The following is a 27,289-nucleotide window of genomic DNA, read 5'->3' on the forward strand; positions in this document are numbered from 1 at the left end:
TTATTTTTTGCCATTAGTTATGTTTAATTTTAAATATACCAACTTTGGCAGCGAACATCAAAACTGCTCAAGCTGGGCTTTCTGTCTCCTTTCTAAATTGCATATATTAACATATATTAATACTTTAAAACTGTGGGGTGGAAAGTTTAAAATGCCGTAAGAATCATACATGCATTCTTTACACTCTAAAGCATTTTACATTAGAATCTGTATTCAGAATTCTTTCTCAGAACGTAAGTGTTCTTGAAGACATACATATTTCTCTTAATCTGTTTCTTCCAAGGACTACTGTATTGGGCATATGGTAAAGATACAGATTCAAGTTTTAAAAGTACTTTTTCCTGGTAGTGGCTAGGGCCTGGGTTCCTCAGACCAAAAGGCGCAAACTGACACTGCTGTGATTTCAGGAGAGAAGTGAAATGTATAAAACGAAGTAGTTTTGGGGAAGGAAAATGTCACAATTTTTCATCAGTGTTCTCTGGAACACTAACCCGGAAGCTGTCTCTGGGCCTAAACTATCCAAATCAGTGTCCGAGCTGTGCCAAATGCAAGCCCTTCCAAGTTTGACCCTGATTCTCAAAGGTGGTCAAAAGCCGTCTCTAGAAACGGCGGTGGCAGGAGCGTGATTCTGGGAGGTCCATTCCATTTTTAACAGGTCCTGGGCAGTGGCCGGGTTGCTGGGCAGTGCAAAGGCATAGAGACTGGCGAGAACAGGCGGCGATCAAGCTTCCCAGCGAGGGTCAGAGTCCAGCAGCTTGGAACTGGTGAGCCGGGCTTGTGGGAGTGAAGTGGCTCGCGCGGGCTCAGGCCGTAGCCGCTCCCCGGACCCTGGGGATCCAGCCCGACTCTTTCCTACCTATAACGGCCAGGGCCCGCTACAGCGCGTCCCCGAAGCCCTCGTACTGAGCCAGGAGGGGGCTCTGCCTCTCGATTTGGGGACTACCCACTGCTCCGCCAGCCGGTGAGGCAGCCAATTAAGAAAGCCGCCTTCAGGATGTCTTTCGAGAATCTAGCCTCGAAGAAAGTCATGTAAGAGAAAGCCTGCATCAAAAAGTTGGGAGGCAAGGCAGAGTCGCCGTTAAACGTCTCGGGAAAGCCCCCAGGTGGGCCGGCGAACGTCCCCGGGCCAGCAGGTAGGCTTTCTCGCACAGCAGCCGCCGGACCCGGTCCGCGAGCTCGTTGTTCTCCCTGCGCTGGGCATGGTTCTGGGTCAGCAGGTCCTGCATCATGACAGCCAACGCGTCCATCCCGCCCCGCACCGCAGGCCTCGCTCCCCGCCCGCTCCTTCCTGGCCGCGGGGTTGCCGGAAGTGCGTGTCAGCGCGGGGGCGGATCCCGGTGGCGGCGAGGGACCGACCCTGCGGACAAGGCCAGGCCTAGCTTCGAGCGCCGTCGGGCGGATGTGCCGGGATTGGATTAGTGGCCAGGAGAGCGAGAGCCCAGCGGGCTGGAGTCCGCGAGCGGGAGTGAAAGGAGAAAAGCTGGGGAGCGAAGGCAAAGCCGGAAGAGAGAGGGCTGCGCTCGGCGTAGGAATCTGCCTTTGCGGTGGCTGCGCCCACTTCCGGAGGGCTCCCTCCGCGGGGCGGGCCCGCAGGTGGTTAAAGGCAAAGCGTTCCGCTGCGCTGTGCATGAAGTTGGCTTTCTCCCCGCTAGGCCTCGCTCTCTTCCCCAAAATACCTCCTAGTCGTATGTTTCCATAGCCCCAGTTCTTATCTGTTTTGCCCAAGGTCTCATAGCTACAAGAAGGCGATTTCTAACGAAGCCCTCCGTGCCTTCCAAATGGATTATTTTGGCCACCTTCCACCCGGACAGGATGCCCACCGAATGGCTGGACCAGTGCACGGGAGCGGCTGTCATTTGCGGAGTGCCCCGTTGCGAGCTAGGCGCCTCACAGCGCAAATTATCCAGTAATTTGTCTGAAATCGATGCTGGTTTGTTTTCCGAAGGCAAATCAGCAGCTTATACAGACACTGGGGCCAGCAAGCCGGTGGAACAATGGGAGACAGCTTGCTGAGTGTCAGGTCTTCCAAGATGAGCTTAAACTTCGGGTGGTGGGCAGGCTCGGTAGGTGGCAAAGGCCCGTGTCCAGATGAATGCAGTCCATGTTTGTATTGATGAAAGGCATGCATACCATTTGGTCCAGCTCAGCCACTCTTACAGGTGCTGGCTGTGAGCACTGGTGTGTGTGTGCCTGCGTACAACCAGCAATGTGAGTGATGAGCAGCTGCGTGATACCTTAATTTGAGTGGACAAAGTCTGTCAAGAACCACTTTCAGGCTTCTGGGTCTCCAAGTCTTTGTCTCCCTGTATCCAAACGAGGCATTCAGAAGTTGACAGCATGGATCATTGCATGTCAGAAATACCCACGGTGAAACTGGGTAAGAAGCTTCAGGAGGTGACATTGATGTGTACAGTTTAGGAAATAAAACCCAACATTTACTTCAAAGAATGTAATTTGTGGCTTTTTAGAGATAAGGATACTTTGACAGAAGTTTTCATTTGTCGTTTACGTGTATATGGTACGTTTCATTCTGACTTAATTAATTTGTTATTTTACTATGGAAACAACTTTGTATTAATAAAATAATGTATTTCCAATGTTATAAATTGTGTTATAACAGTTTCAAAAGCCCAATAAACAAGATGCATTTTGGTATCAATTATTTAAAACGTGTATTTTGAAAAAGAACAAAGTCATACGCAAAAAAGTAGTTATCTTTGGATGGGGGATTGTGGAAAATTTTTACTTTACACATTTCTAGGTTTTTGAAGTGACTGTATTCGTTTTATAATTATAGAAACAAGACATTAAATCCAGAAAACAAAACTTAAGCTTAACCAACTAGAAACTGTCAACCAGCTTCTCACTAGGGGCTTTCCAATTTAACCAAATATTTTATTTGTTTTGTGTCTGCAAACACCTTAGAAAAGTTGTCCCTTTTTGCCTCCACAGTGGAGCCCTGAACTGCTTGTGGTGTAGTGCTGACTGATTCATGAATCACTAGATGCTCAAATAAGCTCTTTAAATTAAAAAAGACATTAAATGAAAGAAAAACTTAAGAAAATAGAAATGCTTTCAATTTTTTAACAAATGTTTAAATGGAAGAAAGGATACATGCAGAGGTTAAATAAGACTGCGCTTCAGATCCGAGGCTCCATCTGAAGAACATGTAGTATATGCTTGTTCCTTTATAGCTAGATGTTATTTTCTTTGCTGAGGAAAAAGGAACATGTCATTATATTCAACTCTTCTAAAAAAGGAAAGCCATCTACCGAGTCAGTATAGTTTATGGAATTTATCTCGAGCTAAAGGTAGTATCAAAATGCCATTTAAAGTTTCAAAGCCAAAATGAACTCTTACTTTGTCCTTTATAATTTATATGAATTTTATGAACCCAAATACAAGACTAGGCAGTCGTGCTCAAAACACTCAGGATGTGCCTGCCGTTGACTAATGATAGCTACATATATTATTTTGTAGGTATATATTAGAAAATAAAATTTTAAAACATGTTGCCAGATATATGACAGATCTTCAATAGATATGAAATGTCTGTTTTTAAGTAATGAAACATAATCAAACACTCCTGAATCTATGACCTATATGAAGACCTAGATTGTTGAACTTACTGTTATTCCCTTATCCCATCTTTACAGAGTTAACCACTAACCTGAGATTTGGGTTAATCATTATCATGTCTGTTTTATTTTTTAAGTGTAGTTTTATATCTGTTGATCAAGATACATACTTTTAAAAGTATGGTTTACATATAAATATAGCACATACACGTATGTGTGCTTAATGTTGCTTATTTCTGAGCTTTATAAAACTATGACTTTAAGATTTCCGCAGCTTGCTTCACTAATTCAAGATTGTTTCTATCATTCCTCCAAGTTATGCCATGTAGAATTAGTTCATTTCTTCTCACTGATATAATACTACTATGAATATACCATAGTTTATGTGCCTATTTTCCTGGTGTTTGTACTGTCTTTAACCTTTTGCTATTACAATGATATGATTATTCTTTATATGTCTCCTGGTGCACGTGTTAAGAATTTCTGTAGGGCATATATTTAGGAGTGGAATTGCTGGGTTAGGGGGCATGTGGCGATGCTACAGTGTTGTCTAAAATAGTTGTAGGAGTTTATACTTTTACCAACACTTGGTATTTTCAGAACTCTTAAATTTGCCAATCTAGTGGGAATAAAGCTATATCTAATGAGTTGTTTTAATTTGTACTTTCTTGATTATTAGTGTGGCTGAGCAGCTTTTCGTATGTCTTCATGTACTTCTTTTTTGTGCCATGCTTGTTCATGCATTTTATCTGTTTCATGGAGGTTTTTTGCCCCTAATCCATTTTCAAGAGTTCTTGGACATATCTTGGACATGAAACTTTTGTCAGTTTTATGGATTGAATATATGTTCTCCAGGGTTGTGGCTTTCCTTTCATATCTTTTGATGAGTAGAAATTACTTTGATTTAGTTGTATTTATCTATCTTCTCTTGTGTTTACCATTTTAAAAATGCCTTTAAACTCTTCCAACCTCAAAGTAAAAAAAAAAAAAATTCTGCATTTTTTAAAAGTTTTGAGGTATTGCCTTTTTAAGTCTTGGAATTAACATTTTGTGAGATCAGATCCAATTATTTTTTTTTTCTTCTTGTTTATTTTTGGAGACAGGGTCTCACTCTGTCACCTAGGCTGGAGGGCAATGGTGTGACCATGGCTTAATGCAGCCTTGACCTCTCAGGCTCAAATGATCCTGCCACCTGAACCTCCCAAGTAGCTGGGACTACAAGCATGTGCCACCACATCCAGATAATTTTTTCATTTGTGGAGACAGGGGTCTCACTATGTTGCCACGGCTGGTCTTGAATTCCTGGGTTCAAGTAATCCTCCCACCTTTGTCTTCCAAAGTATTGGGATTACAAGCATAAACCACCATGCCCCACCCAATTATTTTTTCCTTATGACTGAACATTTGTTCCAAGAATACTTATAAATAGTCTCTTCTTTATTCATTGATTGCTATGCCATCTTTCTCATGTATCAAGTTTCTATGTGTGTGTGAGTCTGAGGTTTCTATTCTGTTCTATTTATTTGCTTGTATTTCTATAAATACCAGGTTGTCTTAATTTATAGAGCTTTATGATAAATTAAGCAGAACAGTCTTCTGTCTTATTTGTCTCTTCAGGAGTGTCTTGGCTATTCTCAGGTCTTTGTTCTTCCATATACATTTTAGAATCAACTTGTTGAACTATTAGTCTAATTGTTTTATCCCCTTGCCTTTAAAAAAATATTTTCCTTGCCTTTGGGCTAAGTTTCACTACAAAGTGTCTAGAAGAGGATTTATTTGTATTTAGCTTGTTTAGTACATTTGTGTTTCCTGTATCTGTGGGTTTATGACTTTGCTTCTGAAAATATCCCAGCTGTTATATCTTCAAACGTAGCTTCTCTTTCATTCTTTCTATTTTCTCTGGCTGAAGCTCATATTAGCAGTACATTAGATCTTATTATTATTCCAGTCTGTCTTTCTGTTAATCTCCCACAGTTACTAGATCCTTATCTCTCTGCTGCTTTTGGGTAAATTATTTGAGCTATCTTTCATTTCAGTGATATTATCTATAGTTGCTTTAAATTTGCTGTTTGACCTATACATTGCATTCTTAATTTCAATAGTTATGTCTTTTATTTCTAGAAGCTTATGTATTTATTTTTAAAGTAAGTCTATCTGTTTTGTTAATCCTATGTCTCTTGCTCATTTATTTTTTTCATTTTATTAAACTTTTCACAGATAGTTATTTTATATTCTGCATCTGATCATTCTGAATCCTTGAGAATCAAAATCTATTGTTTCTGATGGCTCTCATAATGGCATGTTTCTTTGTGTGTATCACAAGTTTATATATATGAACAATTGTCTACTAAGTCTTTCACTGATATGGTATACACAAGTTATAATGATCAGCCATCCTCAGTTGCCTGGTCCATGTCACAGTTATTAAGTGGTAGAGCTCAGAATTAAATTCAGGTCCATCTGACTTCAAAAACAATTTTTACTCTCTTGGCCTTAGCACCATCTTCTTGAAAACCTCTGCACCATGAGAGCCAAGTGAAGAAAAAAGTGAATGCACAGGCTGAAACACAAAAGAAGAAAGGTGAGGCAGAGGTCCAAGTAAACTGCTAGCTTGTGTACCCGTGGAGGCCACAGCAGCAGAAACATGGAATGCCAGAGGCTGGGGATGCTGGCACAAGTTGTTGGACTGCATGCTACTATCTAGAGCTTGTCTCAGTGGATCTAGAACTTTCATTGCCATCTGATTGCTGAGACCACCTCTGAGACCCACCTTGCTCATAATCAAAACTGTCCGTCTTGGTCCTTTGCCCTGAACTGTGACATTCGGTACTACTTCTGTATTCACTTGTGGCCGAGTGTAACAACCATACAATAAATCACCTCTTCTGCTGCGTTAGCTGAAGAATTAGAAAAAAAAAAGAATACTTACCCAGGTGTCCCAAGGGCAAGTTTGCAACCTCCCTATAGGGCCACGCTGATATACTCTTGAAAGCACTACCTCCTGGCTGGAGGCCAACCAACACAAAACCAGTGCACTCAACAAAATCATAACCAAAGACCCTCATGGAGTCCACCTCACTCCCCTTTTACCTCTACCAGAGCAGGTGCTGGCATCCACAGCTGCGGGACCTGAAATTGGATCACATCACAGGCCTCTGCAGACATTCCCCAGTACCAGCCTAGAGCCTGGTAGCTCTGCTGGGTGGCTAGACCCAGAAGAGAAAAAAAACAGTCACTGCAGTTCGACTCTCAGGAAGTCCATTTCTAGGGGAAGCAGGAGAATACCACATCAAGGGAGCTCTTCATGGGACAAAAGAATCTGAATCAGCCCTGAATCCCAGATCTTCCCTCTAACATAGTCTACCCAAATGAGAAGGAACCAGAAAAACAATTATGGTAATATGACAGAACAAGGGTTTTTTTGGTTGTTGTTTGTTTTTTTACCACCCCCAAAACATCATACCAACTCACCAGCGTGGATCCAAACCAAGACTAAACCTCTTAATTGCCAGAAAAAGAATTCAGAGGGTAGATTATTAAGCTAATTAAGGAGGCACCAAAGGGTGAAGTCCAACTTAGGGTAATCAAAAACATGATACAGGATACGAAAGGAAAATTCTTTAGTGAAACAGTGAAACATAATTCTTCAGTGAAACAGTGAAACATAAATAAAAAACAATCACAACTTCTGGAAATCAAGGACACACTTAGGGAAATGCAAAATGCAATGGAAAGTCTCAGCAATCAAATTGAACAAGCAGAAGAAAACTTCAGAACTCGAAGACAAGCCTTTTGAATTAACCCAATCCAAGACAAAGAGGAAAGAATTTATAAAAAGGAACAAAGCCTCCAAGAAGTTTGAGACTATGTTAAACATCCAAACCTAAGAATAATTGGTGTTCCCAAGGAAGAAGAGAAATCTCAAAGTTTGGAAAACATATTTGAGGGAATAATTGAGGAAAACTTCTCCAACTTTGTTGAAGATCTACACATCCAAATACAAAAAGCTCAAAGAACACCTGGGAAATTCATCACAAAAAGATCATTGCCTAGGCAAATAGTCATCGCGTTATCTAAAGTCAAGACAAAAGAAAGAATCTTAAGAGCTGTGAGGCAAAAACATCAAGTAACCTATAAAGGAAAACCTATCAGATTAAGAGCAGATTCCTCAGCAGAAAACCTACAAGCTAGAGGGGAATGGGTACATATTTTTAGACTCCTTAAACAAATTAGTGAAGAATTTTCTATCCAGTGAAACTAAGCTTCATAAATGAAGGGAAGATACAGTATTTTCCAGACAAAGAAATGACGAGAGAATTTACCACACTGAGCCAGCACTACAAGAACTGCTAAAAGGAGATCTAAATCTTGAAACAAATCTTTGGAATACACCAAAATATAAACTCCTTAAAGTAGAAATCTCATAGGACCTATATAAAAATAACATGATGGAAAAACCCCAAGGTATTTGGGCAACAAGTAGCATGATGAATAGAATAGTACTTCACCTCTCAATATTAACATTGAATGTAAATGGACTAAATGCTCCACTTAAAAGATACAGAATGACAGAACAGACAAGAATTAAGGAACCAAGTTTCTGCTGTCTTCAGGAGACTTCCCTAACACATAAGGACTCACGTAAACTTAAGATAAAGGGCTGGAAAAACATATCCCATGCAAATGCACACCAAAAGCAGTAAGCAGGAGTAGTTATTCTTCTATCAGACAAAACAAACTTTAAAGCTACAACAGTTAAAATAGACAAAGAGGGACATTATATAATGGTAAAAGGGGGCTGGGCGCGGTGGCTTACGCCTATAATCCCAGCACTTTGGGAGGCTGAGGCGGGTGGATCACAAGGTCAGGAGATCGAGACCATCCTGGCAAACATGGTGAAACCCTGTCTCTACTAAAAATACAAAAAAATTAGCTGGGCGTGGTGGCAGGCACCTGTAGTCCCAGCTTCTTGGGAGACTGAGGCAGAAGAATGGTGTGAACCCGGGAGGCAGCGCTTGCAGTGAGCGGAGATTGCGCCACTGCACTCCAACCTGGGTGACAGAGCAAGACTCTGTCTCAAAAAAAAAAAAAAAAAAAAAAAATGGTAAAAGGACTAGTCCCGGCCGGGAAGGGACATTTCTTTCTGAAGTCTTCAATTTCTCTGAGAAGAAGGCAAGACCACTTGAGAGTGAGGAAGGCTTCTAGAACTCAAAGCAGTTAGAAGAACGTGAAAGTCGCTGACTAAAGAAACAATGGTCAGGGTTCTTTTGAGGTTAGCTATTATGAATCATCAGTAGGCATTTCTTCAGTTACCCAGGTAATTTCAGGAAGTAATAGGCTTTTTCTTTGATCAAGTAAAAATCACCAAGCAAAAGGTATTTAAGAGTGGCATTACTCAAGTGGCTAAATATCCAGTTCTCTCTCTTTCTCTTTTTTTCTGTTTTCTTTTTCTTTTTTTCTTTTTGTTTTCTTTTCTTTTCTTTTTTTTTTTTTTTTTTTCTTTTTAATTGGTCAACATTTGTTTTTTTTTTTTTTTTTTTGCTATATAATGGGTCAACAGATGCATGTGAAGAAAACAGAGGGGATAGTTTGGAGACAAACACTCTGGAAGACAGCTTAATGCTTTGTTTTGTTTCTTTTTCAGGAATGGATGAGACTGAATACCTTCTTCTCATAGATAAAGTCCTTCTTGGACTGCATGGGAATCAAGAGATCTCAGTCATAGTTCTGGTTCTGCCACTTGTTAGGTTTCTTTCTCTGGGTCTTAGTTTCCTCTTCACAAAGCTGTGGACAGATGGTCTTATTCTTCTTCCACTTTTAACGTCTCTGAGTCGATGGCATTCCGTCTCTTTTTTGGCTTCTGAGTGACAGGCAGGAATGTAAATCGTGGACTTCTTTTTAAAGTTGAAAGTATTCTTGCAGACCACAGGTATCTGAATTCATGCTCTAATATAGTGGGTTTTGAGGCAGCCTGATGAACTGTTGTCCTTGCTGGCCAGAGTTTTGAGCCAATCAGGAGATAAGGCAAAGGAGTCAGGCAGACAGGTGAAAACACTGTCTTTACTACTGGTAAATCTGATATTGGCGAATGTGTCTTAGAGCTGCAGACAAATGGGCTTTATAATACTGAATTCCAGAATGAGGCAGACTTACCCAGCAGAGTCACAGGCAGCACAGAAAATCAGAGGATTTGTTGCGCTATCTCTGGTAACTTTCACATAGGGAAGCAGAACAGAACACAGGCTTTCTGTAGGCAGCCATCTCCCTAAAGGCAAGGAGAGAAGAAGGAGTGGGGCAATCCATGATCAGGTTTTCCTCAAAACTTATCAGTGAATTAAGGTACTCCTTCTCAGGGCAGAAATAAGAAAGAAGCAGAGAGACAGAGAAATAAAAAAGAGACAGTAGTATTAAGCTACTTCATTGACTGCTTCTCCTGTCTCCTTTATTGGTTTCTCCTCATCTTCCTAATTTTCAAACACTGGAATATTTCAGATTCAATCCTTAAAACTCTTATTTGTCTTATTCTCTTCCCATTTGCTCTCCTGCAGTCTCATGGCCTTGTCTGTGATGATCCTCAAAGTTATATCTCCAGACTGAAATACTTCTTTGAACTCCAGAACTTCATATTCTTTTAGTTCTTTGCTCAAATGTCCTTTTCTCAGCTTTCCCTAACTATCTTATATAAAATATCTGGAACCCTCTACCCAGCACAGTGTATCTCTTTACTCTATTTTCCTCCATAGTACTCTTCACCCCCTGCCATAATATATGCCTACTACTTATTTATCCTCCATAGACAATGTCTGTATAATGAAAGTTTCATGAAGACAGGGTGTAGAATGTGCCTGGCATATGGTAGTCATTCAATTAATATTGGTTGGTTGACTAGATTAGTAAATGAAAGCTATGGTGCTTCTCCAACTATGAAGGAAACGTTAAGATTAGGGAAGATACATCCTCCCTCCCAACATCATACCCACAGGAGCCTAGGCTGCAAGGAAGTGACTGGGGTCTGGTTTGAATTGGGCATTGGGGTTGGGGAGAGACTTGTCCCAGGGGGAAGACAGCTGAGCACCAAGTGTTCAGGGGTGAGACTGAAGTTGAAAATCAGGTAATGGAAGGAGACTTCCGCTCAGGCTGGATCCAGGTACAAGGAAACAAAACACAGAGGTGCCTCTAGACACTATGCTCAAAGACCACCAGCTAAGACATTTTGGAGAGTTTTCCTTTTTCCTCCTTTTTTGCTTGAAGGGAAAAAAAAAAGAAAAAGAAAGAGTGGAACTATCCATGCTCAGGTCCTCACCTAAATTTACGACTCAACAAGTAAGTCGTCCCTTCTCATTTTGATGCCTCTGCCTTTGGGCATAGTAAATTATTTCACCACTTTATTGTGCTTATTATGCTGACATCATCATTCCCTTAAAGTCGCTCTCCTCCACCATGGGGTGAACTTCTTGAGTGCAGAGACTGCCTTATTTGCATTATTATTTCCAAGATTTAGCACAGAGATATTCACAAATATTTAAATGAATGAATTTTGGGGATTGTATGCTGGAGGGAGAAAAGGAAGGTAAAGGGCAGGAATAGCTCAATCTTGGGCTCAAAGCCTCTATGTGGAAATTCCCAAGAACACAGTAGACCTTTGATTTCCGTAACAGCTTGGCTTGCAGTTTAAGACTTTAGTTAAATTGAAGCATGGGACTGTTTACACAGACAGAGGGCCTGCAGAAGAGATGAGATGCAAAGTCCTATTTTAAAGACAGAATCTCATTGGTCTTTGAAAAGAATTATTATTAATATTGTTCCTTATTATTTTACCTCAATACAGATTGATTATCCCTTGTTCAAAATGCTTGGAACCATAACTGTTTCAGATTTTGGAATATTTTCATGAAAAATAATGCAATATCTTTTCATGTACATAATGAGATATTTTCATGTACATAATGAGATATCATTGGTGATATAAGACCCCAATGTAAACACCAAATTCATTTGTATTTCATATATATCTTATATATATACACCATTAAGATAATTTTTATGCAATGTTTTAAATAATTTCATGCATGAATCAAAGTTTGTGCTAATTCTACTTATGTGGAATTTTCTACTTGTGATGTCATGTGATATGGTTTGGCTGTGTCCCCACCAAATCTCAACTTGAATTGTATCTCAACAGAATTCTCAACCAAATATCTCAAGAATATCTCAACCAAAGCTCAACAGAATTCCCACATGTTGTGGGAGGGAGCCAGGGGGAGGTACTTGAATCATGGGGGCCGGTCTTTCCTGTGCTATTTTCTTGATAGTGAATAAGTCTCATGAGATCTTATGGGTTTATCAGGGGTTTCTGCTTTTGTGTATTCCTCATTTTCTCTTGCTGCCACCATGTAAGAAGACCCTTTCACCCCCCGCCCCCCACATCATGATTCTGAGGCCTCCCCAGCCATATGGAACTGTAAGTCCCATTTAACATCTTTTTCTTCTCAGTCTCAAGTATGTCTTTATCAGCAGCATGAAAATGGACTAACACCTCCTGTCAGTGCTCCGAAAGTTTCCATTTTAGAGCATTTTGGATTTTGAATTTTTGGATTAGGGATCATCAACCAGTAGTAGTTTTGGTAAATAGAGAATCTCCTTGATTGGGGGCTAGGATATGTTGTAGCTACAATAAGACATTGCTTGTAACGAGAATTTATTATCTCAAGAGTTCCAGTTGGGGGCCGGGGAGTGGATAATCAATGATGTACATACGTCTAACTCTAGGGATCCAGAGAGGTAGAAGACATTTAAAAGTTCTGTTATCAAAACACAGTGTCATCACAGCAAGATTATGGGAATGGACACTATCCTTTCCAAGATGGGCTAAAGATGAAGGTTGTGGTGGTGTAAATGTGAACTCCAAGCAATTGCTGTTCTCTGCCTGGCATCGCAAGACAGTCTTAAAAATATAACATATACTCATATAAGTATGTGTAGACCTGTGAGTTACAATATAGACTCAATAGAAAATAAAATTATGTTGTTCAAAACAAATACATGAAAAAGTTGGTGGTGTTCAGCTTTTCCTCTATGTTGGGCCGCTGTTCATTCAAAATCTTGAATATCAGGACCAGAGTCAAATCAAAAATTTTCCATGGACAAAGGCACATGTATCTATGGATATTTGTCTATTAAAGTAAACCTCTACACTTTTTTTTTTTTTTTTGCCTGTGATTCTCTAACTTAACTTATGTAAAACTCATTTGTATAAAATTGAAAGTAACCTGTCCATTGTTTGAATTCTATGGTCTTTCTTTACATGGTTATATGGCGTTTAATTCTATTGTGCCCTGCAACGTAGTGATTTATATGTATTTCTCTCTCCTTTATTAGATTTTAGTAGCCTTGAGGTCAGGGATCCTGTGATCCTGTGTTATTTTTGTATCTCATACAGCAATTAATCTTCTGCCCTGTATATAATAAATATTCAGTAAAGATGTGTCAAGTGAGTATTTAATGAATAATCCTAGACATCATTTATCCATACAATTTTAAAGTGATTACATATTCATTTAGGTTCAACTCATTTTTGTAAGAAGCAGAAAAAAACATTGCATAGATTTTTGGACTTGAGCCTGGTCATAAAACTTGATATTAAATAATAAAAACCACTACTATCTCTTCTATGCTACTAGTACTGCTGCCCCTAAGTGCTGTTCATTGAGTAAACACTATATTTTGTCATTTATTGCATCTTTTAATTTTCTTACAAACTCTATATGTTGGCTATTAATTTCCCAACTTTAGCATGTAGAAAATGGGGGCTCAGGAATATGCATTAATTCTCATAGCTAGATATTTAACCCTGTCTTACTCCAAAGTTCTCATTCTTCTATACTACATTGGCCTTTTCTAGTTTGTCATAAAACTAAAATTGTATTTTCAATGTGTGACTTCATAATGTGATAAATAATCAACAAATGCTCATTCAAAATGGAAATAAGGATAGTATCCTAAAGATAGGATAAAGTTCAGACCATAAGTATTGCTTTTCTTAAGCACAAAAACTATACTTATTAATATAAAAATATATATGTTATATTAAAATTTAGTTGAAACATATTTTAGGAAGTTACACAAAAACTTTGGTTTGGCATTTAAATGCTTAGATTAAAACCTGATCTTTGTTATACATTATATTAATTCAAAAGTAAACAAGTATTTCCTCATTGCCTAGAATGGTCTTGGAACCATGGCATCTGAGGAACATGAAAGAAGGTTCGTCAGATACTTTCTAGGAATTTATGATCTTGCCAAGGAGATGGGATTCAGACCCAAAAGCATGAGACAAGGAAGCATGAGACAAGGAATGGTGGTGTGATGGTTAGTTTCATGTGTCAACTTGACTGGGTTAAGGGATGCCTGGATAGCTGATGAAACATTGTTTCTGGGTGTGTCTGTGAGGGTGTTTCTGAAAGAGATGAACATTTGAATCAGTGGACTGAGTAAAGCAGATCCACCCTCACCAGCGTGGATGGGCATCATCCAGTCCACTGAGTTCCCAATAAAACAAAAAGGCAGAGGAAGGGAACACTGGTGCTCTGTATTTGAGCTGGGACATTCATCCACTCTTGCTTTTGGACATTGGCATTTCTGGTTCTCAGGCCTTGGAACTTGGACCAAGGCTTCACCATTGGCTCCCCTGGTTCTCAGGTCTTCAGGGCTGGACTGAATTATACCACTAGCTCTCCTGGGCCTCCAGCTTGCAGATAATAGATTGCAGGACTTCTCAACTTCTATAAGCATGTGAGAAAATTCCCTTAATAAACCTCTTTACATATATGCGTGTGTGTGTGTGTGTGTATATATAATTTTTCTTTTTCTCTGGAGAACCCTAATACATGGGGAGTAGTTAATCAAGTGCCCCAATGAGCCAATGTTCACAGGGCAATTACATTCTGGTCCCTGTTGGCAGGCAGCAATGTGGTCTGGAGTGTCTGCAAAAGGAATCTGAAGAACAGGTAGGATTGTAGTCCACTGGTTACCATGACTACTATTCCAATTCCTCTTGTTAAACATTTATTGTGTTTATTATATATATGTTTATATATTTTAGCACCTCATCATTTGGAGAGTCAGGGATAAAAGTATAAATATTCTAGGTAGTTAATTCTTACTTATACTTCAGATTTCAGACCAAATGTCAATTCTTCAGGTAAGACTTTTCAGTCCCATCTCTCTGTACCCTAGAACTAGGCCAGGTGTCTTGTAATAAGCTCTTATCAAATCCAGTGTATTTTCCTCCTACCACTTAATCATGATTTACATTGATATATCAAGATGTAAGCTCCCTTGATAGAATGCAAGTTCCACAAAGTCAGAGATCTTTACTTTCACTGATGAATACTAGATCAGTGCATATTACACAATAGGCACTCAAAAATGTTTGTAGAATAGAAAATAAAAGCACTGCTTACTCTCCAGATATCTTTCACCTTTGTATTGTTTTTATCTCAAATTGGCATGTTTTTATTAATAACTACACACTCTGGGGTTTTCAGACCAAGAAGAAAAAGAGACAAAGGCTCCTTTGGTACATGGGCCTTAAGCTAAGAAGTCACTCTTGGTTGTGTAAAAAGCCCTAGTAGTGAAGATGCTTTGTCCTGAGGCTTCATTCAGGACCAAGGCACTTTTCCTTCATCCCTTTCTTGTCCTCACTGTGAACCAAGGCCCCTTAAGCAACACATAGGGGAAAAGCAGATGAAACTAAGTGGCTGATGACTAAGGTAGGGCCAAGAAGTGGCAGGTCCTATTGAGAGACGAGGATACAATGTTCAGGACAGGAGTAATCCCTAAGTTGGGGATGAAGACTTTCAAAAGCAGGTGGTAAAAGGGTAATAGCATGGATAATCCATTCTCCTCACACTATTCAAGGTAGACACTGTATGGTTGCTAATAGGAAACTTGAACCTGAATTAACTGTTTTTCACATACTTCTGAATCATATGTGTGTAATAATCAGTCAGCTCACAGAAAACTTGTCCTCAGTAATGAATATGCCAGCCAAACTTCTGAAGTTAAAGGCAAGTTACAGGTGAAATCATACACTATCTTAGCTTTAAGCATACACTTCAATCTCTTTGTGCACTTCTGTCTTCGTTCGTCCTATGTTAGAGCATTGCATTAAGCAGTGAACAGTTTCATGCTGAATAGTCACAGCAAAGGTGCCAGATGCTTTGTGTCAGGGAAATGTGCATAGTCAGGATTTCCTATACAAATTTGAGAAACAAAGACACTCCAAATGTAAAAGCGTTAGAAGGTTTAGGAACTGACCAGTCTCGAACTATCCCCTATCTCTGCACATTACATGTGTGAATTGCTGACCAATCTGACATTTTTGGTTATTTTAGAGATAAAGAAGCAAGCATTAGAGGGTTGCACAAGCTGGCTCCCCAAGAGTACCAGAGACAGCTCTTGAGGCCCGTCCTTGTCTTCAAAGGGCCAGAATCCTATGACTGGTCTGCCAGCTCCTTGCACTATACACATTGTTCCCTGCATCAAGGGACCAGCCAGAGCTTTGAGCTTTTCTGGAGAGAAAACTCTCCCTAGGATGCAGGACAAAAAGGGAAGAGCATGTACAATTTTATCTTTGACCACTGTATCCCTGGACATACACTTCTGTTTCAAAAGCCTGGGTACTCGAAGTGTTTAATTTAACCAGGTATGTCTAAGTTAGGTAAGAAATGAGATACCAGTGATTGTTGAGAAAGCTAAGATTTTATCTGCCTGCTGGGCTTAGCCTGAGCCCATTCCGAGTGGAGAGAAGAATTCGTTCTACCTCTGCTGCTAGAGATGGCACGGATAGGAAGCATTCTGTCAAGGTTATCTGCAGGGTTTTTTTCCCCAGTGTAATCCATCCATGTCAAAAACCAAGAAACAGAGAAATGGTTGATGCATTAAGAAAAAATAACAACTCAATCTAGAAACCTGCTCAGTGAAACTGTTTTTCAAGAACAGTGGTGGAATAAAGACACTTTAGATAAACACAATCAAAGGATTTATTATGAAAGATCAAACTGAAGGAATTGTAAACGTGAGCTAGCTATTTGTATATAGGTTAATAAGCAAATGTTTATTCTATAAAAACTAGAATAATAACATCTAATTTGGGGGGAGAATAGCTAGAACTAAAATATTGGATACTAATATGTAAATGTTGAGAAGCGTGTGATCAGAGTTAAAGCATTTTGAGGACATGTTGTTGAGAAGAATAAAGACGCTAATGTTGATTACCTTTAGATACAATTAAGAATAATTTTTAGAGGCATGATAGTAGTGTGATTATATTTAAATATTTAAATCCTTAATTTTTAGAGATATGTACTGAAATAGTTTCAAGTGAAGTGGTGTAGTATCAGAGGTGCACTTCAAAATATCTGGGGGGTGGCAAGATTGGGTGTGGGTATGGGTATGGATGAAACAAGATTTGCCATAAAGTAGTAAATATCACCATTGTGTGAGTAGTCAATGGGGAGGGAGTTCATTATATTTTTTACTTTTGCTTATATTTGAAAATTTCCATAATAAAATTGTTTCAAATATACAATTTCTAATAATACATTGAAATATCACACATGCATGCACACATTATATATATAGATAATAAAACATGTGTTTCACAGAGACAATGCTATGTATTCACCAAGTCCTGTTTCATTTATATAAACTATCTTAAAAATAACTGTATTTAAATGGATTCATTAGAACATTCATGTATTCAATAAACATTTATTTTTAAAACATTTATAATTTTTATATGTGCTATAAAAAGTCCTGGGCATTGGATTGAAAAGACAAGACATAACAAACCTTTCCTTGAGGAACTCATAGTTTAATCAGGAAGGTAGCAGTTCATTATAGTCCAGTGCAGTATTCGCATAGACACGAACACAGGGATTCTTGCAAGACAGGGGAGGGACAGTTAACCCTGCATGGACCATGGAAAGCTTCCAGAAGGAGGCCTGGATCTTGCCTGGAGGAATAAGTAGGAATTAGCCAAGTGAAGAGGAAATGTGAGTAGGGAATTCCAGGCAGGAGGAAGATCATGGTTAAAGATACCAGACCAGGAACATCAGGTGCTGTGGAAACAGTCAGTGTTAGAGGAATATGACATGCAAGCAGGGAGTGGTGAGATGTAAAGTTAGACACGAGGCAGGGGCCAGATCAAATCTGTAGGGCATGTTTATGAGTCTGGATCTCTCATAGACAAGGATGGATATGACACTATAAATTTAGCAGGTGGTTTGGGCTTCCAGAAAAGGAGACTGTGGCTACATCCCAAACTTGGTCAGTTGCAGGAGAGGTGGGACCCTAAGGGGAAAATGACCAGAGACCCAGATGAATTTGGAGAAATCCCAAGACCTTCATCTCACTTCCAAGGATATATATAGCTCAGAAAGGCCTCTAACTTTTTGAAAAATGTCAAGTTGATGCTAGAGAGATAAAATGTCAGTAACAGAGTAGGATGTCTGGGCAGATGAACTGGAGGCCACCTTCTCGGTCCTTCTTAACTCCAGAGCAGAGCAAGAAAAGAATGCTCATAAACCTGGCAGGGCCTGGACTTGTGGCCAGTAGGGGTCTTGAGATCACAGTAGGAAGGGCTCTGAGGGATCAGGGACCAGGGTGAGATGTGGACATCTAGATGATAGAAAAGGAACCAAGTTCCACAAGCAAAGAACAGACAAAGTCACAGTCATACTGCAGTGAATGCCAGAGGAGAAAAGTGTCTCCAAATTGGTTGCTTCACCCCCTTGAGTTTAAATATAACCTCTGGGGAAAGGCATAAAGTGAAAAAAGAAAAAGAAAAAAAATAACTCTTGCCCTGAAGTACAGAATGAGTTTTCCAGCAAAATAAAACAGCAACAAAACATTTCCTTCCTCTATGGTAGAAAAACTGGCAATGCTTTTGTGACTTTTATCCCTTCACCTCTGCTTCTCTTTCACACTTTATATTTTGAGCTCTTGAGGTTAGGAATTAAAAAAACTTACCCACTCCTCCTATGGTCACACCACCTCTCACCCTGACTATTATGAAAAGCTTGCTGTTCAAGATTTTAGTCTGTGCTCCCGACTTCAAGCTCCTATTTTAAAATTCAGAAGCCAAAAATTTGAGTGTTTATTTTCTAAATCAAGCTCAGTCTCTTCCTGAAACAGTGCATTTCAACCTAGAAGTCTACTTGTCTACTATTGCTATGAAAACTGGTATGAAAAGGAGCTACTGATGATGAAAACCATCAATTTCAATTTCCAAACTTTATTGTGCTACATAAACATTGTTAGCTTATTCAAAACCCTTTTAACTATTTTTATCCTTAAATTTATCTGGCAGAAACTTAATATTTATAACTATCCTCCCCCACCTCCATTCATAGAAGAGGATGCTGTGTGTTTCACCATTCTCTCCTCCACCTCTGTGCCCACCCATTATTCGAGGTGACTCGACAGCTCCAACACTTCACTGTCATAGATCTTTTACTTCCAAGGCCACTCTCAAGACCTTATTGTCATCCAGAAGTGCTCTGCATCGGAAACTTTAAACTCAGAAATCCTGCGTGAAGTCCTGCCAGCCTTACTTCTTTGTTTTCATCAAGCTTAACTTTTGACATCACAACCTCTAGTCCAGAATGATCTTTTATTTTCTTCCTTTTTTAGAGCGTTCCTCTTGGCTGAATTTCCTTCTCTCCCAAGTTTGGATCTCTGTTACACTTTTCTTGCATTGTTATAAAGAAATACCTGAGACTGGGTAGTTTGTAAAGTAAAAAGGTTTAATTGGCTCACAGTTCTGCAGACTGTACAAGCATGGTGCCAGCATCTGCTGAGCTTCTGGGGAGGCCTCAGAGAGATGTTACTCATGGCAGAAGGTGAAACAGAAGCACCTCACATGGCAAAAGCAGGAGCAAGAGAGTTGAGGAGGTGCCACACACGTTTAAATAACCAGACTTCCTGAAAACTCACTCACCACCTTGAGGGCAATACCATGCCATGAGGGATCCATCCACCCCGTTGAACCAAATGCCTCCCTGCAGCCCCCATCTCCAACACTGGGGATGACAACTCAACATGAGATTTGGAGGGGACACAGATCCAAACTATATCAGGATCCCACGGGTTTAGTGGCATTCTCATCTGTACCCTGATTTCATGTGACCATGCCACCTGCCACCTCCGTAGATAAATATTTGCTGGCCTCAGCTGGGTCTCAGTGTTCTTCCCTCTCTGCTCTTCTCTCCTTCACTTTTTCTCCTGCCTGTTTTTTCCACTGGACTCAAAGCTACTTGAAAGTACATCTGCGTCTTATTCCTCCAAATCTTCAGTGTCTAATATTCTTTGTAGTATATAGTAGGGATCAATAAATGCTTGCTGAATAAATTAATGAAGGAAATGGTAATAATTAAGTTGCAACATATTATATCTATTTACTCATTTTCAATCATTCATATTGGCTAAATACAATAATTCAAAATGTTGAAGAGAAAATGCGAAATTATTTTAGATTAAAAAAATTTTTTTAATTAGGAAAAATCGAGTTAGCGTACCTTTACAATTAAGGTTAGCTCTCAAAATATTACGTTTTGGATATTTTCACCCGTATTTTTATTTCCAAAATATTATGCTGTTATAAACTTATTTTTAGATCAAATTCTATAGCAGTGTATTATATAAAGTAAAATGCTTCCATTATAAGTGTACAGTTCTATGAATTTTGATATATTTATACTCCCATATAACCACTAGTACAGTCAAGATATAGTACATTGCCATTATCTCAAAATGCTCCTTTATGTCTCTTTTTAATCAGTTCCAATATACCTTTCCAAATTTCCAAGCCCCAGATAATCAATGATTTGCTTTCTGTCAACAATAAGTTAGTTTTTCCTTTTGTAGAATGTCACATAAATTGAACTGTAGAACATGTACTGTACTCTGTTGTGTCTGGCTTCTTTTGCTCAGCATTCTTTCAATATTTATCTGTGTTGTTGCATGTATATGCCACAATATGAGTATCCATACACAGGTTGATGGACTTCCAAGTTGTTTTCACTTTTTGGCTCTAATGAATAGAGCTACTGTTACCCATTCATGTGTAAGTCTTTGTGTGGACATAGGTTTTCATTTCTCTTGGGTAACCACCCAGGAGTAGCACTAATGAGTCTTACGGGAAGTGTATATATAATGTTACAAGAAACTATAAACTTGTTTTCCAAAGTGCATGTAAACATTTTACATTCTTACCAGCAATGTAAATGACTTCTAGTTGCTCCATATCTCATCAACGCAACATTGTCGGTCTTTTTAACTCTTGCCATTCTCCTGAGTAGGTAGTTGATACTTTACTGTGGCTTTAATTTATATTTCTCTGATGGTTTATGATGTTGAGAAGTCTTCGTGTGCTTACAGGCCATTCATATTGTATTCCTCTTGTGAAGTGTTTGTTCAAATATTTTGGCAAGTTTTGATTTGGATTGTCATCTTATTGAGTTGCAAGAGTTACAAATATGTATGTCAGATATATGTATTGTGAATATTTCCTCCTAGTCTGTAGCTTGCCTTTTCACTTCCTTAGCAGCACTTTTCAAATAGCAGAAATTTTTAATTTTGATGAGGTTCAGTTTATCTATTATTTTCTTTTATGACCCATGCTATTTGTGTCTTATCTAGGAAATCTTTGCCTACCCCAAGGTTGCAAAGACTTTCAATGTTATCAGTTGATTTTTAATAGAAGCTTAAAAGTAACCAGTTAGTCACTATTACAATGATCTTAGCTATCATATTCTAAAGAACAATTCTTCTCCGACACTGAAATCCCTGTATAGAGTACCATGACCCTCACCAATTCTGAATGGAACCCTTGAATAAAGATGAAGAGCTTTCAACAATTGCTTTAAAATTAATAAGTGTTTCCAAAGGCAGTGATTAAATTTACTCTCAAACATACAGCCTAAGTGAGCAGGATATAAGAAGAGCATTCAGTTTCTCAATTTGGACTGTATTTAGGCTCTCCTCTTTGTGATATTTTAAAAAATTATCCTTTTTCTCTTTCTCCTATTTTTAAAAAATCTCTTCTGAGTGTCTCAATATGCATCTTTTCTGTCTTTTGTATATTTCTCCCTTATGTATGCTGTTCCTTATTTTTCTGTTTCCTGCCTCTTTTCATTCTCCTTTCCTTATTCCTTTTCCATCTTTTAATTTCTCTCTTTACTTCTTTTCTTTCCATTTTTCTCTTTCAATTTTTCCCATTGTTTCTTCTTAAATTGACTTAGTGTGGAAGCTATAAATAAACAGATAGATTTATACATTCAGAATTTATTGGATAAAAGTTTTATAATGTGTATTCACAATTTTGAATGTGAGTTGAAAGCTAAGTTAGTTGAATGCTTTATGCTTCTCCTTATAAACTAACCAAATAGGTTTTATTTTGAATGTTGTCTTCAACTAATCTTCCATCTCCTGTCATCTAATAGAATAAATAATATCATTTGGTGATTTGGGAAAAACTTTTCTACAGAAATGAACATGGATACATAGATCTTTGGTAGTGGAAAAGGTCTTCGAAGGCATTTTTTTTTTCAAGAAAATATTCATTTTGTGTAAACGTAATGCAAAATATTAACTATTCTAATGAAAATTTTTTCAATAAGAAAGTTTTGCTGATGTTTTACTTTCAGAAAATATAGCTGTTTTATATTCTCTTTTAAAGCATCCAGCAGGACTCATAAACTGCTTCATAAAATGCAAACCTACAGAGACATTGTCCTATATTCTTCAAGCCTGCAATATCCTTTAATATTTTCTATTTTTAATGTAGTAAGTTATTATTTTTATTCCCCATTCCTCTATATCCTACCTTCTATCTCTGTTTTTATTTTCTGTTCATGCCATTTCCCTCTCTATATATATTTTTACCTTACTTTCTTTAAGTCTTTATAGATTGAGTGGCACAAAGATTAGTTTTTCAATGTCTTCTTCCTTATTCAATTTTTCTATTTCCATCTCTCTGTATACCACATTCTCTCATTCGTTTTTTTATATTTCTGTTTTACTTCACTTCTGTGTCCTCCTTAGGCCCAATTCAACAACTTTCAGAAGCTTTTGGAAAAAGAAAATAGTTATTTTCGATCATTTTATTTCTGTAATCATTGAAACCTATAAGCCAAGACATTTTGGAAACAATTATAGTTTAATGCTTTATAATGAAAATGCCTCTTTTAAACCTATTTCAACTTCCTTAGGGATGCTAAAATTATTTTTAAATTTAGTAGATTGAATGATCTATTTAAAATAAGCATAAAGTGGAAAGTATCAGGGAATGGTTGGAGTCAAGGTATACTAAAAATAACTGGGGCAATTGGAATGTTTCAGGATGTGTTTTCAACATTTTTTATTTGCTTAAGCTCTAAAGAGAGAGTATAATAAATGAATGTTAGAGTGAATGGATACAGACTTGGGGAAATCTGAGAGTTATAGCTCTGATCTGCCTATGGTGATTTCTTTAGGGTCTCCAATTTAATGTTTATATATCATATGAATTTTTATTCTATTTTATAATGTATCCATGCTCACTTTTTAATTAAAAATTTTCCCAAATTTCCAAGTAAAATCATTAGTTCTACAGGAAACTTTTTCCTCCTGTGCCTTCTCATTCATTCAGTACCCTGTTAAGCATCTAGTGGATGCCCCAACTTTTTGTTTACTATCTTGCTTCCTATCACTATTCCCATAATTGACTAGATATGACAGTGCTAAAAGTCAGAATGGGGTACATGGTGATGGTAGCTGACTCTCTGACAAATGGCTGTCTTCAAATGCAATCAACTGTTTGAGTAGAGAGTGAGTCATTCTGAGTAGAGGTGTTTAAACAGAGAGCAAAATATTATTGAGAACCTCATTGTGGGGTAAAACTGGATAAATGGTCCATCAAAGAGAGTCTAGTTCTTATACTAGTAGAATAAAAGGAGGCTTTCATTTTCCTATCAGGCATTCTATTGTTAAACTGATCATTTACATTAAGATGTAAAGACATAAGAAAAAATCTAAGGCCTGGGGCAGTGGCTCACACTTGTAATCCCAGCACTTTGGGAGGCTGAGGCAGGTGGATGGCTTGAGCTCAGAAGTTCAAGACCATCCTGGGCAACATGGCAAAAGCCCATCTCTAAAAAATGCAAAAATTAGCTGGGCATGGTGGTGTGCACTTGTAGTCTCAGCTACTTGGGAGGCTGAGGTGGGAGGATCTCTTGAGCCTGGGAGGTGGAGGTTGCAGTGAGCCGAGATGGCACCACTGCACTCCAGCCTGGGCAATAGAATAAGAGCTTGTCTCAAAAAAAGTCTACTAGCATTATTGGGGTGTTTCAATAAAGCTAACAGAATAATGAGCCAAGTAGTAGTAAACATCGGAGATAGTATTGTTGACTGTAAAATTTACTGGTGAAATAAATGACAGTGCAAAATAGAAAAATCATTGAAGTGCCTTGGTTTTATTGGAAATAAAACAAAGGCTCTGACTAAAATATATGCACACAAAAACTGGATTGGGAATATATCATCCTCTGGCTAGTGGTGTTGGGTAGAAAAAAATGAAGGGATGATGGGAAGAAGAAGGGCAGGAAAGAGCTGAGGATGGGGCTGAGAAGAGTTGGGGTTTTTTTTCTCTGTTCTTGACCTCTTGAGCTGAATTCTTACTACCTCCTATTGCTGCTGAAGACTAATCACATAGCCCAAGGAGCCCCAGGACCATTTTCAGGCATTCTTTCTTTCTACTACCATCTTGGCTACTGTTTATCTTGGTAGTCTATGAGAATCCATCTGAGTTCCTTCTTTGTTTAAAACTCAAAAAGATAAGCTCTGAGGTTGGAAAGATACAAGTAATTTCCTTCCTTTTAAAAGACTGATGCCTCTGATACCTTGCTATCCAAGTTTACTCCATAGACCAGCAGCATGGACATTACCACGGAACTTGTTGGAAATTCAGAATCTCAGGACCTAACTGTTTGTATTAGTTTGTTTTCACTCTGCTGATAAAGACATACCTGAAACTGGAAACAAAATAAAGTTTAATTGGACTCACAGTTCCATATGGCTGAGGAGGCCTCAGAATCATGGCTGGAGGCGAAAGGTTCTTCTTACATGGCAGCGGCAAGGGAAAATGAGAGAGAAGCAAACGCGGAAACCCCTGATACTGATAAACCATCGTATCTCATGAGACTTATTTACTATCAGGAGATTAGCACAGGAAAGATCAGCCCCCATGATTGAATTACTTCGTCCTGGATTCCTCCCACAACACATGGGAATTCTGGGAGATACAATTCAAGTTGAGATTTCGTGAGGACACAGCCAAACCATATCACTGCTGAATCATAATCTTTTATTTTAAAAAGATCTCCATAGGATTCTTATGCACATTAATGTTTGAGAAACACTGATCTAACATATTTTGTTTGCTTTCCCATGGGGTGTACTCTACTCCCAGGGTGCCAGTGATTTCCTGGAATGAGTTTAATTGAGATTGTGCTCTCTCTTAATTAATCCATTAACCCATCTTACAGCTAATCCTTACAACAAATCTTCAAGATACCTTAATCCTTATATTGCAGATGAGATAGGACAGGTTAAGTAACTTATTTAATGTCATGCATCTAGTAAATGGTGAAGATGTGGTACCTGGGTCTCAGTCTGACTGATTCTCAAGTCTTTTGTTGTTGTGTTTCCTATACTATATTGCTTTTCCTTGAACTTGATCATGGGTAACTGTTTATGTATTGGGAGATGAAAGCCCATTTAAACATAAGGGCTAAAAGAGAGCACTTTTGAATGTGTTAAAAGAAAAACACCTTTCATCCAAAAATTATTTAAATACTGTTTTACACTTACCATGGGATGAAGAAGACAGAGTGAAGTATCACTGGAGAAACTTGGCAAAATGGGAGAACTCCATCCTGTCGTGCACACACTTCATCCTGCCCATCAGCTGACTTGCATCTTGTTGCTGCTGGGGTAGGACCCATATGTTCAAGCCTGTGTTGAGCCAGGTGCTAAAAGCAATACTGATTGTATTATGATGAGGCTGCCCATATGCCTCCATGCAAACTGTAGTTCAAAAGCTGTAAAACTATTTGCATTTTTAATCTATCAGATGGCTTTGAACAAAACCAGTGCCAATAAGGTTATTTGGATGCTTTACATTTGCCAAAAGACTCTAGAACTTATATCCATCAACCAATTATTAAGAGATACTTAATTTTCAGAATAGTTACATTTTCCAGGGATAGTTGCAAGTGAAGAAACCCCATAAAACACTGGGGATGACCTTGATTACCTTTGTTCTTGGAAAACCTTATTTAGCTGGAAAAATGGGGGAGAGGCTGGAGGATTCTGGGTGGCTTTAGCTTTGGGTTTGTAACCCACATGGACCTGTTTCAAGCTGGGTGACATCTAGTGTGGGCTGTTCACACTGCACAAACATTATTGGGGAATAGGTACCTAAAATGAGCAATGATTGGGAGCATGAAGTGAGCATAAGGCAGTCCCAGTACCTTTAAGGTAGAACTGGGTGTATGGGAGGGGGGATGCAGGCAGTTTTCAGCTGGGTGAGGATAGGAGAAGAACTGATGTTTCTTGATTGATCTCAGGGCTGTTCTCACACTTGCAGGGGGCTCTGTTGGCTCATCCTTGTAAAGGGTGTATGAGTTCTCTTTCCAGTGCCCTGGCAGGCCTTGCTTTTTCTAAAGTGATGACCTTGAGGACCTTCAAGCTTAGGAATTTTCAGAGCCGGATTTGCCACCTGGGAGCGGAACCTGACAGTGGCGCCCTCCTCGAGCGCTCCATAGTCACTCTGTCCTTCCCTCCTGCTCTCTTCTGACGTTAGCAGAGGACTGGGACTCGCAAGAGAGGACTCACGGACCTCTAGGACCTATTAACTTGACAGACCCGCCCCTCTGTTCAAGCCCAACTCGGAGAACTCAGCGTCATCCTCAAGAGTAAAGAAAGCTCTTAGAAGTGTTTTTTTTTTTCTTCTTTTTTTTCTTTTGACAAACCTGTCTTAAATGTCAGTCCAATATCCACGGGGGCGAGCCACAGCAGGTAATTAAAAGCAATTAGCTGTCCCCCTGCAGGGAAGTTTACCTCTCCCTCTCTTCGTCTTCCGTCCTTCCTCGTCGCGTGAAAGCGGTGGAAGTGCTTTGCTCTCTGAGCAGCAGTGTGCGCCGCCGAGCTGGCACAGGAATGAGGGATGGACTGAGCGGGGATTCACTCTCCTCCTCCCGCCGCCGCGGTGGCCGCGGGCGCAGCGGTGCATTGTGGAGGGAGAGCGCGCCGCGGCGGTTGGAGCTTCGGCCCCAGGAGCTAACGGCGGGAGCTGTCCGTGGTGCTGACCGTCCCGCCCGCCGTCCGCCCAGGGCGCCCTCCTGCGCCGGACCCCGCCAAGTCCGGCCTTCTTCCCATCCTCCGTCTGCCTGTCTTTCTCTCTTAACCTAGGGGCGTAGCGGCTGGAGGAAATCATGGTGTTCGCTCCAGGTACACCGCACCTTGCTTTTTCACCAGGTATCTAGTAGGGAAGGGGGGTAGAGGACGGAGAGGAGAGGGAGAAAAGGCCTCTTTACCTTGCGGCCCATCTGCGCCTGTTGGAGTTAACTGTCTGCGCTCAGGGGCCAGGGGAGTGCCTGGGCGCGTCG

The 27,289-nt window shown here is 39.4% G+C and overlaps 2 protein-coding genes across 5 annotated transcripts in view; one reads left to right on the forward strand and one right to left on the reverse strand.

Annotated features, from left to right (window-relative positions):
• On the reverse strand, positions 1 to 27,127 carry LOC116271451. Of its 2 annotated transcripts, XM_031658724.1 has the most exons (4): positions 26,742 to 27,127; positions 25,491 to 25,605; positions 9,732 to 9,843; positions 1 to 3,213 (listed from the first exon to the last, which is right to left on the reverse strand). In XM_031658724.1, the coding sequence occupies exons 1-3, from the start codon at positions 27,115 to 27,117 to the stop codon at positions 9,777 to 9,779; spliced, it is 558 nt and encodes a 185-aa protein (XP_031514584.1). In that variant the 5' UTR covers positions 27,118 to 27,127; the 3' UTR covers positions 1 to 3,213; positions 9,732 to 9,776. The 2 variants fall into 2 exon arrangements, with proteins under 2 accessions (XP_031514584.1, XP_031514585.1); XM_031658725.1 differs by lacking the exons at positions 1 to 3,213; positions 9,732 to 9,843 and adding an exon at positions 19,468 to 21,891 and having other exon boundaries at positions 25,491 to 25,608.
• AKAIN1 (A-kinase anchor inhibitor 1) overlaps positions 26,386 to 27,289 on the forward strand; it is a 54,270-nt gene continuing 53,366 nt past the window's right edge. Inside the window, exon 1 of one of the 3 annotated variants that reach the window (XM_009192456.3) lies at positions 26,386 to 26,699. In XM_009192456.3, coding sequence (XP_009190720.1) covers positions 26,663 to 26,699 — 37 coding nt within the window. In that variant the 5' untranslated portion in view covers positions 26,386 to 26,662. Of the gene's footprint in view, positions 26,700 to 26,914; positions 27,159 to 27,289 lie in introns of those variants that run through there. The other 2 variants (XM_003914184.5, XM_009192455.4) reach the window with 2 other exon arrangements.

The sequence above is a fragment of the Papio anubis genome, chromosome 19 (genome assembly GCF_008728515.1).
Source record: "Papio anubis isolate 15944 chromosome 19, Panubis1.0, whole genome shotgun sequence".
In the NCBI taxonomy this organism is placed as follows: Eukaryota; Metazoa; Chordata; class Mammalia; order Primates; family Cercopithecidae; genus Papio; species Papio anubis.

Bases quoted from the DNA above. Each gene is read 5' to 3' on its own strand.
- LOC116271451 (XM_031658724.1), bottom strand. From the start codon at position 27,117: ATGATTTCCTCCAGCCGCTACGCCCCTAGGTTAAGAGAGAAAGACAGG. The intron at 25,606-26,741 runs GTAAACTTCCCT...CTACCCCAGCAG, and splicing joins GAAGACGAAGAGAGGGAGAG to CAACAAGATGCAAGTCAGCT. The intron at 9,844-25,490 runs GTAAGTGTAAAA...CCTTGCCTTTAG, and splicing joins TCTGTCTTCTTCATCCCATG to GGAGATGGCTGCCTACAGAA.